Source organism: Phialemonium atrogriseum (assembly GCF_030411735.1).
Source record: "Phialemonium atrogriseum strain 8032-3 unplaced genomic scaffold QBC33scaffold_7, whole genome shotgun sequence".
Taxonomy (NCBI): Eukaryota; Fungi; Ascomycota; class Sordariomycetes; order Cephalothecales; family Cephalothecaceae; genus Phialemonium; species Phialemonium atrogriseum.
The window spans coordinates 626,332-638,978 of record NW_026848144.1 but is presented as its reverse complement, the minus strand read 5'-3'; the positions used below and the strand labels follow the sequence as shown (position 1 = coordinate 638,978).

Here is a 12,647-nt window from a genome sequence, read left to right as displayed (position 1 = left end):
TTTCAGTTCAGCGAACATTCCTGTCTTCAATGTCTACTATGTACGCTGTCACAACCTCCTGTTTACTATGTACTACCCTTGTGGCCACCCACGTTTTCTTGGTAACTCGTAGAATTAGCAGGCGCTATGGAGTAGGTACCTCGCTACCTAGTTAGCGAGCTTCTAAGAGTGTTCGAGAAGCCCACGATAGGTACTCGATAAGCCACTCGAACAGCTTACTGTTACCTTACATATGTAGTGACCTGTAACTAGCCGCAGGGACTCGTTGTAGCTGGCATTCAACTTACGCAGAGTCCGTCGTTGTCCCGATGTCGTACCGGTTCCTACATATGCGTATACGGACGGGCCCCGGTTTCTATCTCACCATCGCGCTGTTCAGCGTTTGGCCCGTGTTGCCTTCCTAATACAAAATGTTGGCCAGCTTACGGCCGGGGTGTCCCACAAGGATAGCAGCAAGTAGGCGGCATCAAGTATCACGGAGGCTACGGAGGCCTCTCTTGCTCAGCTGATCGCTTGATCTCACTATCGGCCTTGTCGCCCCGTCCAGTCAGCGTCGTTCCGGGTTGGAAATCCTCAGCAGTCTATCTGAACATATTGCGGGGCCGCTGCTAAGAGCACTGATCAGATAAGCAGGTTCGTGGGAGCTGATGTATTGCTGTCAGTACCTTCCCCAGAAGCTACACCGAACCGAGATCCCCGGCGTCTCGGCCATCACCTTGTTATCTTACTCGAAATTAATAGTGAGATGACAGGAGCTCAAAGGTAAGGACGGGATTGCAGGTTGTCGCCACCGGGGGGGTCATCATGGTCCACCACGGGTAACCGTTGACCAAGCCAGGAAGATTTTCTAGCCATTAAGGTCAGTCGTGGGAGGCCCAGGTAGTTGGGACATGCTTTGGGACATGCTTTGAGCCTCAGTCTTGGTGGGACCCGGGCAATGAGCATGGGATCTCAACTGGGAGGGGACGACGAGAGCGACAATGGAGATATCATCCTTAGGAAACCCCACTAAGTACGACGTCCAGGGGGGGAAGGCACTCGCTTCTTGGAACTGGAACGGCGAAGGTGCTGGGGCTGACGCCCTCCAGGTCCAACACGCCTGGGACACGCCTGGGACAAGAAATGGGCGTCTCCAGCTAGAAGTCAAACAAACAGAGACTTGAATCTCTAGGCCACCGCTTGGTTGCGTCTCTTCACCGTGCCAAATCTGCAGCCTGGCGAGAGGATGTTGATCGGCGGTCCAAGGATCGAGTTACTGGTAATGCCTCAGTTGGGGACAGAGTCCAGTTACCCCCACGGATGGCTCATAAGAGCCAAGCCTGGTTCCCTTTCTGGCTGCTCCTATCACTTGATAGATCAGAGAAAGCACGGGAAGATGCAGGTGTGATTCAGGTACCCGCAAGTTAAGAGCAGAACCATCCGAAAATTTCCTCCCTTTCCCGTAAGGTCGTGTCTAATATGCGGATTTCCAGTTTGAGGTTCTATTTGGAGCCTCGCCGTTTGCAGTTAGTTCTTCGACACCCGCCGAGATGCTGTGGTCCCCGAGATGACCAGTTCTAAGTGACTCTGGGCCACTCCACGGAGCCGAGTACGTCCAGATTTTGAGGGCTGTTCGGCCATTGCAATTTTCTTGGTGTGTGACCCCCACTGCCCCTGGAATGACGACTTTTCTTTTTTTGTTGCTGGATATGCGGTGTGCAACGCAGCTCGCGCCCAGACAACCCAAGAAGCAATTTAGCGCCACCATCAGATCTCTCAGGACCTGAATGACGATCTTCGGAGACAGCGAGGTGTCCCAAGTCCCAAGGACTTTGCCCCACTACCGCAGCAGAAGCGAGATCTGGGTTCTGGATCGTACCATTCTGGCGGAACTCCTTGGACGACGATTGGCTTCAATTTCGTTTTTGGGAATGGCATTTTCCCCTGTCTGTTTTGAAATTCGAAAACCTGTCTGAGAAAGGACTGAGAAAGGTGAGCCCCCTTTTCAGTTCCCTGCTTGAACTCTGAAGGGAGGACAGGAACAAGAAGTGAGTGACCCCCTTGTGGGGCTTCCCAGGTTAGCGGTACACTAAATCTGTCATTTTCCAGGCCATTGGCTAAAACACGTGGGGCTTTGTGGCTCCCGGAACGCTGCCGCGGACTGGGGAAAGAGAGGTTTGGCCTGCAACTGCACTAACATTAGCGGGTAATAATGACAGCTGGGCTCCGAGAAGTCCTCGCCTTGACCGGGAATCCTCGGGTCTCAGCTGACCGGCCCGCCAGCCCCCCAGCCCAATGCCCATAGCCTAAACTGATCTGTTAGTTCTGCTCAGTCTACTCACATCGACCATTTGCCTATAACAATTACTCTTACGCGTACAAATCGGAGAAGAATTGAGAAAGGTATCCCGTATTTGCTGCCTAGCGCATTATCGAAGTGGATGCTGGGAATGGAAAAGTAGGTAACTCCGGGTCTCACATTTCTCTCGACAATGGCTCGTGCGCAGGAGTGGGAGTATGCATGGCCAATGCGGTTCGCTGATCCGAGTGGGCTGGCGGGGCATCCAACTACTGCCCCTCGTCTCTGCATTGATGGACCGATGGAAGCTTCTTTGGAAGACTGGGGTCCCCCGAAAATGCATGCACTCCAGCCTGCCTGCCCGTCGGAACTGTCCCTGGCCCTTGCCAGTTGCTTTCCCAAGATAGAATCCCACTCCGTTTGTGAACATGATGTTCGAAAATTGGGAAATAATGCCACGGGTCCCAAGATTAACGCAATTTGGTCCCACTGTCCGAGAGGCAAGACAGGCCGCTCCGACGGTGTTAATACTCTCGTACTCCGTAATTTCAGCAGGAAAATTTTTTCCTTCTTCTCATTTCCTAGCACTTCCAAGTTCTGAGGGATGGATGCCCTTCATCAATCAATGCTTGCTTTTTGGGGCGGTTTATCATCCACGCTAACTCCCGCGATGGGACGGATGCTGCCGCTGTTTCAGCTCAAGACTCAAGAGTTCATATTGATAGCTTCTCAACTGCTTGCCACCATGCGCAAACGGGCAACGTGTTTGTACAAGCCAGGAATAAACAGTAATCACACCTCCCAGAAGGATCCCGGCTGTGAAAAAAAGGCCACAAGAAGTCTCTCTTCCGTTAGTGAGGTTCCATGTGAATACTCGACGACATCCGGGATACGTAAGTATTCTGTACGGAGTACTGATTAGAGCATCCGTATGTTGCTTTATACTGTGTCACACACGGTGGGAAGCTAGGTACGTTAGGCTGGTCGTCCGAAATGGTACTTTCGGAGGCACGCCAGTGGGGTAAAGGTTGCTGCGTTTATGTGCACTTTAGCGTTCCTCCTACGTGTTCCTTCATACGTGGAGCGAGATCACGCCTCGTGCCAGTCACTCCCTGTATCTTGGGTGTTCAACCCTACCGCAGCAAGTACGTTTAAGGGCAGCCCCTGGAAAGATTCTTCTTGTCCATTGACGCAACTGGTCATGTGCCTTCATACAGGCCACCGTCAGAGCAAAAGTGCTGAAGAGGCCGCGATCTGCTATCTCACAGTCACATGCCCTCCGGATATGCCGAATTACGTCGAAAAGAAGCGCGCTCCAGCTAAGGTAGTCCACACTGCACAGCGCCGGACCTCTTGACCCCTCACTTTCCACGCTTTCTGCCCCTCCATTGACGCAGAGCTTCCGATGACCGATGACCCCTCTTTCTCTTGCCGGTCCAAAGCCGAGGGATCTGAAAGGGCGGATAGTTGTCGACTGCTGTGGCCTTTATCAGCGATAGGCAGCGCTTCCACGTCAAAAACCAGCCTTGCGACTTGAATGTGGCAATCTTTTGATGCAATGAATGGGCGGACTGGGCATCAGCCTTACTTTCCACTGCAGTACACGTGTACCGACCCGGTCTATTCGCACATTGAATTTTCATGCAACCAGTCGCTGCTCACTGTTCCATGGCACCTTAGGGGCACTCATTATCGCTATTTTGGGCATGCCGCCAGCGCGGGTATGCATTTCTACCTGCCCCGTCTGAACCGTGGAGCAGATTGTGGATGCTATCTCACGGCTTGGCCGGACGACATCCAGACAACCTGTCTTAGCATCCCCTCACCCCTGGTTCCAGCGCCCCTCCAGCACAGAGGTGCACTAGAAGGTGTTTCCAAACTTGCACCCAGCGGTCAAGAAACCTTCCTTCGATTGGAAAACGATATCACAGCAGCATCCGGACCCGCGATGAGAAGCGCCGACCAGCCCGTCTAGTTCATCTGGGATGTAGGGAACAATTAAAGAGCGTGATAAATGGACAGATTAAGTACCTCGACGCGTCTGTGAGCGAGACAACGAACGGTGGCTTACGGACACGGTACCCAAATTGCACTGGAAATTGGAAGGGGGAAACGGAGCTTTCTTTACGTTAAGTACAGCCGGGACGCGTGCGGTTATGTACTTACTGGGTCGCGGCGACCACCAACAAAGGCAAAAGCAATGACAAGGCGCAGCATGGTCTCTTTTTCATACGTTACCTGACTGGATTCTTCGCCAATCGCAAGCAGCGAGGAAGCAGAGAGGAGGCACTGCAGCTACAGATACCTACTCGGTGGTGATCAATGGGCTTGACTTGCTTCTTGGGTGGGACGTTTCGACCAGATTCTGTACACCATCACGGCGTGACCCCACGCTGTCTTGGTACTCGGGACTTGATGGTTGTGCAGGGTGGCTGGGAAAAGCCCCGTAAACAAAACGCAATCCGTTACGAGAGTGGGTACCTAGTACCTTAGATGTTGCCCCCAAAGGCCCGGTGACTAAGCCTAAATTGGATAGGCAATTTGCTTGCTGTTTGCTGTCCTGGGAGTGGGCTTCCAAGGCCTTGACCGACCCCACCCCCTTTTGAGCAGGGTGGCCACTGCTTCACATCATTTTTGCACTGTACAGTACAGCCAAGGGTGTGTGTATTATGAATTGCATATCTAGCAGCTATGTCGGCAGCGGGGCCAAGAATTTCAGCAGTGCACACTGTCCCAGACAGGCCACCTTCCTGGCAAACGCAGAGCTGCCCCCTCCTTTCACGCCTGTCCCACTCCACACCCCCTCACCCCCAACCACGTCCACCTGCACCTGCACCAGCTCTCCCTCTTTCCCGTCCTCTTCCCTCTTAAAAATTTCCCCTCCTTTTATTTTCCCACTTTCTGCCATCACTCCCCCTCCTCGATATCGTCAACCATCGACAGTTGTCGCGAACATCAATCCACCAAACCTGCCCTAATAGTCTTGCTGGAGTAGCAGGACGACGTCTTCTTCAAGACCCTTTTTTTTTTTCTCTCTGGCCGCCGGCCGCCCTAATCAACCCCTCAACCCCACACCTTCGATGACAAGGTTACCACCACAAATGAGCAGCATCACCCCTCAAAGTCAAAAAGACACACTTTAAATCCTACGGGAGCGCGCGCGAGCGAGGAGTCAGACGGTATTCAACTATCGTCTGTGGAGCGTCAAGAAGACTTCCGAGTGCCGTTGTCATTGTCGTCGCCGTCAAACCCTCTCCCTGTTTACCGACCGTGTTCCTAGCGGGTTTCGAGGTAAAAGAGAAACGCGACGTACATTCAAGATGCCGGGCGCGAGCGTGGCCGTTCTCCCCACCTCCGCCTCTTCAACGCCGGCCTCGCGAAAGGCCTCCCTCGTGCCGGAGCGAAAATACAAGTGCCAGTTCTGCAACAGGGCTTTCAGCAGAAGCGAGCATCGCAGCAGGCATGAAAGATCACGTATGTTCCCAATATTCTCGCCCCTCTCTCCATCCCTCCCCCTCCCATACCAACCCCACCAATTTTTCCCCCGTCCACATTTTATCATTCTATCTCCCATCCTGTCGCGTCCCAAACTCGATTCCGCTCTGTATCGTCAGACTGACCGCCGTTCATCCAGACACCAAGGAGCGTCCCTTCAAGTGCATGAAGTGCAGGAGCACATTCGTGCGACGCGATCTGCTTCTCCGACATGATCGAACGGTACATGCGAAGGATGGTGGTGTTCCCCTCCACAGCGACGGCAAGCGTCGCGGAGGTCCAAAGGCTAGGACCGTCGCCGGCCCCTCCAAGTCTTCAATCGCCATCGACCCTTCGGCTCTGGAGCAAATCGAAGCCAGTAGCGACGGTATTTTCGACGTCGAAACCGCTGCTATGCTCGTTGCGGACCTTCATCACAAAGCCACCGCGGCTGTCCGTTCGAACGACGGCCCGTACGATGGCGGCTCCGGCATGGCGTTTTCCCAGAACGGCTCTGCCGTCATGGAGCCCTCGGTGAGCTACCCGTCAAGCATTCCGCAATGGGACGGCTTCATGTCGCAATCCGTGGCAGAACCTAAGGCCCATTCCATCACCTCGAGCATGGCCGGATCCTTCGACTCGCACCACCAGCATCCCAACCAGCTGCCGCCAATCAGCAGCCATGGCGTCAACGGTCTGGTGCCAGCACTGCAGACAATGATCAACTCGCTTCCTCCTGCTGCCGGAAATTCGACTCCCCAGTCACCTCACCGGACTCAGACCCCGATTGACCCGTCAGGCTCGACCGGCTTGAAGGCTCCCCAGGTCACCGGTGATGAGGAACGGAACGTCATCCTGGACAACATCCGCGGCGATGACGACGAGCACGCAATTCCCGAGGGATTCCGCCTTCCGAATCTACCATCGCTCAACCGCTATCTGTCCACGTATTTCGGCATGTTCCATCATCACCTGCCATTCCTGCATCCCGCCTCGTTCGAGCCCACTCAAGTCTCGCCTGCGCTGCTGCTTTCTGTCCTCTCCATCGGCGCTCTCTATGCCTTCGACCAAGAGCAGGCGTACATTCTGCACATCGGCTCAAAGGTCCTGGTGAACCAGTTTCTCCAGAACAGGGAGAACTTCAGCTCTCGGAAATGCCCGCTCTGGACCATGCAGAGCTCTTTCCTGAACATGATCTTCGCCAGCTGGAGCGGCGACCCCAAGGGACTGGAATGGGCTTGCTCGATCAAGAGTTTGCTGGCCAACATGGTCGCCGGCAATCGCTACGAGCTGAAGTTGAGGCAGGAAGGCCGCGGGGGCCGTCCGGCCACGCGCGCCGAATGGGTCGAGGATGAGGGCTGTAGGCGAACATACTACGCAGTGTACATCTTCTTCGGTCTGTTGACACTCACGTACAATCACACGCCGGCAATCAGTTTCAACGAGTTTGAAGATCTGCAGCTTCCGTCGACCGAGGGTCTCTGGAACCTCAAGGTCTCGGACGAGGCTACGTGGCAGGACCATCTCAAGGTGTCTCCCAGCGTGACCTTCATGGATGCGCACGAGAATCTCTTCCAGGGCGAAACGCTCAAGTACAGCGCCTTTGCGACCCGGGTCATGATCAATGCTCTGTTCCTGGAGGTGTGGTACCACAAGCGCAGCCCCGAGGCTCTGCAAGACGTCGTTACCGAGTACAAGCTGAGGCTCGCTCTCGAGACGTGGGAGAAATCCCTCGATTTCTGCGAGCCCGAGGACACGGTCCCGCTCAGGGCTCCGCACAAGGGGCATCCCCTGCTCTTCAATGCGAAGGCGCTCTTCCGCAATGCGCGTGCCCGGCTCGAGGTCGACCTGAAGGCAGTTCAGGAGGCTCTCCGGTATCACGACTCGTACGAAGTCGCAGCCGCCATGTCCAGCGCACGTGACCGGGTAAAGCGGTCGCCCGAGATGCTCAAGGTTATCCAGGAGTGCTACGATTGCATTGAGACGGCGGTCGTGCACGGAGTCCGCTGGGTGGCGCGAACTTCGCCGACGAACTGGAGCATCGAGCACCCGCTCTGCGGCATGGACCTCATGATCATTCTGAGCCTGTGGCTCTATCGTCTGGAACATGACGAGGAGCCCGCTACAGAGGAGGAGTTGGTCATGTACAACAAGGTCCGACAGCTCTTCGACAAAGACCTGGATGAGACTTATATCTCACACCTGAGCTCTATTGTGGCGCGTCTTTGGGGATCGATGCTGGACGAGGTCGTGGTCTGGGGGTAAGTTCCAACCCAATCCAACCCAATACTATGCAGCAGAATACCTATGCTGTGTCCCCGCTGTTGTCGAGGTTCCATGCTGACTTAATTCCTCCACAGAATCGCTCGTCTTATGGGCGAATCGTTCCGGCTCCATTCTCAGGCTCTGGTCGGCTATGTGGACGACGTCGCAGCGTCCTCGAGTGTTTCCACCCCTTCGATGACCTCGCAAGGGGCCGACGAAGATAGCGTCTACTAGCCTTGAACGACGTTTTGACGATTTCCTTTGTCTGACAGGAGGGGTGGGTTCCGGTTTTCCTTGGCATATACCTGTGTGCGCGTTCTCGACTGCAGACTGTCTCGTTTCGGTTTCGGCGCGGAGGGGTTTTCTTTTCTTCGTTCTGACTTTTCTTTCCGTTCCTGCCTACATTTCGCGTTCTGCATCGTTTCATGGTCTCTGGCAACAATGGGGGCGGGTTTGGCAACAACAGGAAGAATTTCTCATCGGTTCCAACGGGAAGGGAGGAACCACAGCGCTTCCTGGCGCAAACCTAATATCTGCAACAAGTTTGGCTGGCCCATAAGAAGGAGGGATTTTTATTATTTTTACTTCCCCTTGTCTCATTAGCTACGGCACCCCTACAGCTCTATTTAATGGCCCTCGCGTCAGTTCTCGACTCTCTCTGGCCATCGCCTCGTCTTCGGTTTCGACTGTCTCCCGGATACCTTGTTCCATATACAATTTGCTTTTCTCTTATTTTTCTCTCCATCTTTCCTTCTACGCTTGCTTTTTTTTTTTTTTTTTTTTTTTTGCTTCCACGCGCTCCTTTGCACTGAACTTCTTTTTGTTCTACTGTTGTACTAGATACGGACAAGGTCGAGGTTGGGTGGCGGGGCGAACCAGGTTTCGGAAGCTTGTTTTTTCTTGAGCATCGGCACAGAATTGCCTTTCGCCAACAGGGAGGCTCGTTTGGCACAAGATTGACAGATGCCGGCTCAAATTCCGCTGGAGGCCGGTCTCGTACAGTCGGACTGTATAGATACTTGGCGAGGGTTTTCTAGCATTCCAAAACATCGCTTCTCTCCTGACTGATGGCTCCCTCGATGACTCCTGTCGTGACCCTCGCCCCTCTCTGCTATCTTCAGCGCTCCCGGGATGTGAACTAGCCTCGGGCGGCAAACCCACCATCTTCTTGAGGTTGACTTCTGTGTTTGCGATGACCCCCTAACCCAAGTGATGCCAGGGCGTAGGTCTCAAGGTAGCACCAAACACATGTCTCCAACCATACCCACTGCCCATGAAGCTCTATCCCTACGTGTCGCGGAAGAGGGTTTGCAAAACGGTGGCCTCGACAAACAGAAAGCAAAATAGACGCTGAGCAATCCCCGGGGGTGCGGGAATGTGGCCGCATTGGCTCCAGGTCCGGCAATGGGGACCGGATGCCTGCATGATACTGTGCTTACACCCGCCATCCAGGTCACTATTATTGACGGCGGTAGGTAGGGATAGTCAAGCTAAAGTCCTTCGCCAAAGCTGGTGTCCCTCGTTCCTGTACTTCCCTCCCGCGTGGCCTCCGTCCCGTTTTGGTTCATGTGTTAAAGCCTCCTGGTTTGGAGACCGTCCCGGACACACGACCCATTTATTGCCACCAGTACGTCGCCCGCCGTGTCTATCACGCCGTAGGACAACGCTTGTTTCGTGTCACCGGAATAATTCTAGACATCTCTTGCCCTTTCCCCCCTTTCCCACGCCCCTCTGGATTCCCTCCGGGCTGCTGCTGGCCACACCTCGTCACAATGCGGAGCCGAATCACCGTCACTCCTGTCTACGGGCCACCGCACGCCCTCTCCTCCACTATCACACGCCCGGCCTTCCTCTCGCCGGCGTCTCTACCACTACTTCTCCTCTCCCTCCTCCCCCTCCTCCTCCTCCTCCTCCTCCTCCTCCCCGGACGCGCCTCGGCGGACTGCGAGTGCGGCTACGCGGCCGTCGTCGACGGGGCCAGGCACGTCTTCACGGACCTGATCGAGACCGACTTTGGGCGCATGACCGGCGGCGGCGACGTGGTGGCGCGCGACACGGACTGGGAGAGGCAGGCGTTCAACCTGAGCGCGGCGCGGGCGCGGGGCCCGCTGGGCGAGATGTTCGCCGTCGGGAACGTCGTCGCGGACGAGGGCCTGCGGCTCGGGGTCGGGAGCCGGACCGTCGACGAGATGGTCCCGGTGGCCGAGATCGACTCGAGCAGGATGGACCTGCTGTGGGGCACGTTCAGGGCTAGCATGAGGCTCACGGGGGTCCCGGGGACTTGCGCCGCGTTCTTTTGGGTGAGCTTTTTCTTTACACTTTACCCCGAGTTTTCCATCGCCCCCCCGGGTGGGTGGAAGAATAGAGAGGAATGGCCAATAACTCATGCGTTTTCTTTCTCGTTGTTGCAGTACTTCAACGACACGCAGGAGATCGACATGGAGTTCCTCTCCAAGGACTTCAACCACAGCAACGGCAGCTTCCCCGTCAACCTGGTGCTGCAGTCGCGCGACTCCCTGGCGGCGGGCTACAACGCGCGCGCGACGGGCAACTTCGTGCAGGCGCAGCTGGGGTTCGACCCGACGGCGGCCTTCCACGAGTACCGCATCGACTTCCTCCCCGGGCGGGTGTCGTTCCACGCCGGGGGCCGGCCGCTGGCGCACATGGTGGGCGCCGCGGTGCCGGACTCGCCGGGCCACCTGATCCTGCAGCACTGGAGCAACGGCAACGCGCTGTGGTCGGGGGGCCCGCCCGCCGAGGACGCGGCGCTGGTCGTCCAGTACGTCAAGGCCTACTTCAACTCGTCGGCGCCGCAGAGGCAGCGCGACTGGGCCGGCAGGTGCGGGGACGCGGCGGCGCCCGGGGCCGTCTGCGATATCCCCGAGAGGACGGAGGGGAACACGTCGGCGGCCGGATGGTTCTTCAGCGATGGGCATAACATGACGAATAACCAGACCGTGTATGGGAAGAGCGAGGGGTCGAGGTCGGGGGTGTTGTTGTGGTGGTGGCTTGTGCTCTCGGTGGTGCTACTGTTCTTGGAATAAAATAAAACCTGAACTTAAACCTCCTAACGGCGGATGGGTCCTGCTATCCTGATCTTCTCGGTTTCCTGTCCTTGGGTTAAGGGGTGTTCCATGGTGCGTATAGCGTGCGTAATCTCTTCCTTCAGTGGGAGAGGCATAGTAATCAAATGTGCCTCGGCATCTCCTTGCTGTCTAGCAGGAATCGTTCCCACATCTCCATCCAGCCCACTTCGTTTTCCGATCCGTCCCGTGATAAGCGATGTCTGGAGGGATCGAGGAGATCGGCCATCTCATGATTACAAGGGGGCCACATGGAGTTCGGAGTGGTTGGTTCTCCGCATCGGCCGCTTCTCCAACCCGTCTTCGAGGGAGATGACTTGATGGCACCTCCCGACCCCACACGGCACCTTTCGTCCAATCCCGTGGGCCAATACAGCGCCGGCACCAACTAAATGGGAAGCTATCCCGCTAGCTGTTTGAACCTAGAAGCCTGCCTGGATCTTATGACTTATGGATTGGTAGGATTACAGTCGCACAAGTGTGCTTAACAGAGACAAGGGTTGAAAGTTGGTTGAAGCTCGGAGTTCAGGTTGAACAACATTTCTTTTTTGTCTCTGGAAAACAGGGCAGTTACATTCTCGAGCGAGAAACCTCTGTGACTGAAGTTGGAAATGACCGACACGCGTCATCCTCAGCCTCGCATGGTCGACATGTTGGAGCTCGAGTCATCGTCTCAGCGCACTTGATAGGTTGATCTTGGCTCAAGGGTTGGGACTTGGGCCTCTTGTAAGTTTCCATTCATGATGCCACCTCCACGCGCCTCCAGGGGTTTGGCCGATAGGTAGGTAACCTTCAGGCCGACTGGTCAAGCCGAACATGGCTCCGAGTTCCGATGGTCACGCTTCCGGTCATTCTCACGGTCATTCTCACGGTCACATTGCCAGGGGCGAGCTTGCCATCCTCCCACCCTTCCATCCTTCCACCCCGCAGTCTCAACTCCAATCTCCGAAGTGGCCTTCCTCTACCAAGGCTGCTTGAGACAAGTGTTCTGTGCTTGGGGTTTCTCTCTCGTTGACTTCATGGCCTGGGGAATTTAGTCCACGGGCATGAAAACAGAAAAGGGTTCCTCAGTTATCCGTTGTCAGCCTGCTTAGGTTGGTTCCCTAGCATACCTAGGTAACATACATGCCCACACTCTAACAGTCGTTCGTCTCGCCATGCCTTCTCAGCCCTTCCTATCCCGTGTGGTTACCATTAGCGAGGCAACCTATTCGGAATGCAACTCGAACACTCCTGTATCTCAACATGCTCCACGCACCGCTCAGTAGAGGGGTGTTTCCCCTGAATAGACTGCCAACCACCAGGGTTTTCCGAACCCGTTCCCCAGTTCCTGGTAGCTCTGCTACATTGACATCGGGGGCCTTCAGCCAATGTCGTAGCCGCAACCTCCCACCCTTCGTCGAAACCTACGCGGACCCCTCTTGCTCGTCACATCTAGCGCAACTGAGAAGTGCCTTGAAGCCTCCCAGCTCCACCATGTTGCTACAATTCTTGTGGCCGTGCTAGGAGATTCAGACCGTACTGGACGGCTGACATTGCATCCTGAA

General features: G+C 55.5%; 2 protein-coding genes across 2 annotated transcripts; both read left to right on the top strand.

Moving 5' to 3' along the window:
- The first annotated feature begins 5,427 nt into the window (after positions 1–5,427).
- QBC33DRAFT_346972 (transcriptional regulator form adherence 5) lies at positions 5,428–8,346 on the top strand. Its single transcript, XM_060423804.1, has 3 exons — positions 5,428–5,752; positions 5,913–8,013; positions 8,113–8,346. Exons 1-3 carry the CDS (start codon positions 5,599–5,601, stop codon positions 8,249–8,251), a joined length of 2,394 nt encoding a protein of 797 aa, XP_060285427.1. The 5' UTR covers positions 5,428–5,598; the 3' UTR covers positions 8,252–8,346.
- A 1,443-nt stretch (positions 8,347–9,789) lies between these two features.
- Positions 9,790–11,061, top strand: QBC33DRAFT_448142 (glycoside hydrolase, family 16; the record flags this gene model as incomplete). Its single annotated transcript, XM_060424458.1, has 2 exons — positions 9,790–10,317; positions 10,429–11,061. 2 exons carry the CDS (start codon positions 9,790–9,792, stop codon positions 11,059–11,061), a joined length of 1,161 nt encoding a protein of 386 aa, XP_060285426.1.
- Between the last annotated feature and the right edge of the window lie 1,586 nt (positions 11,062–12,647).

Bases quoted from the DNA above. Each gene is read 5' to 3' on its own strand.
- QBC33DRAFT_346972 (XM_060423804.1), top strand. From the start codon at position 5,599: ATGCCGGGCGCGAGCGTGGCCGTTCTCCCCACCTCCGCCTCTTCAACG. The intron at 5,753-5,912 runs GTATGTTCCCAA...CCGTTCATCCAG, and splicing joins CAGCAGGCATGAAAGATCAC to ACACCAAGGAGCGTCCCTTC. The intron at 8,014-8,112 runs GTAAGTTCCAAC...ATTCCTCCACAG, and splicing joins GACGAGGTCGTGGTCTGGGG to AATCGCTCGTCTTATGGGCG.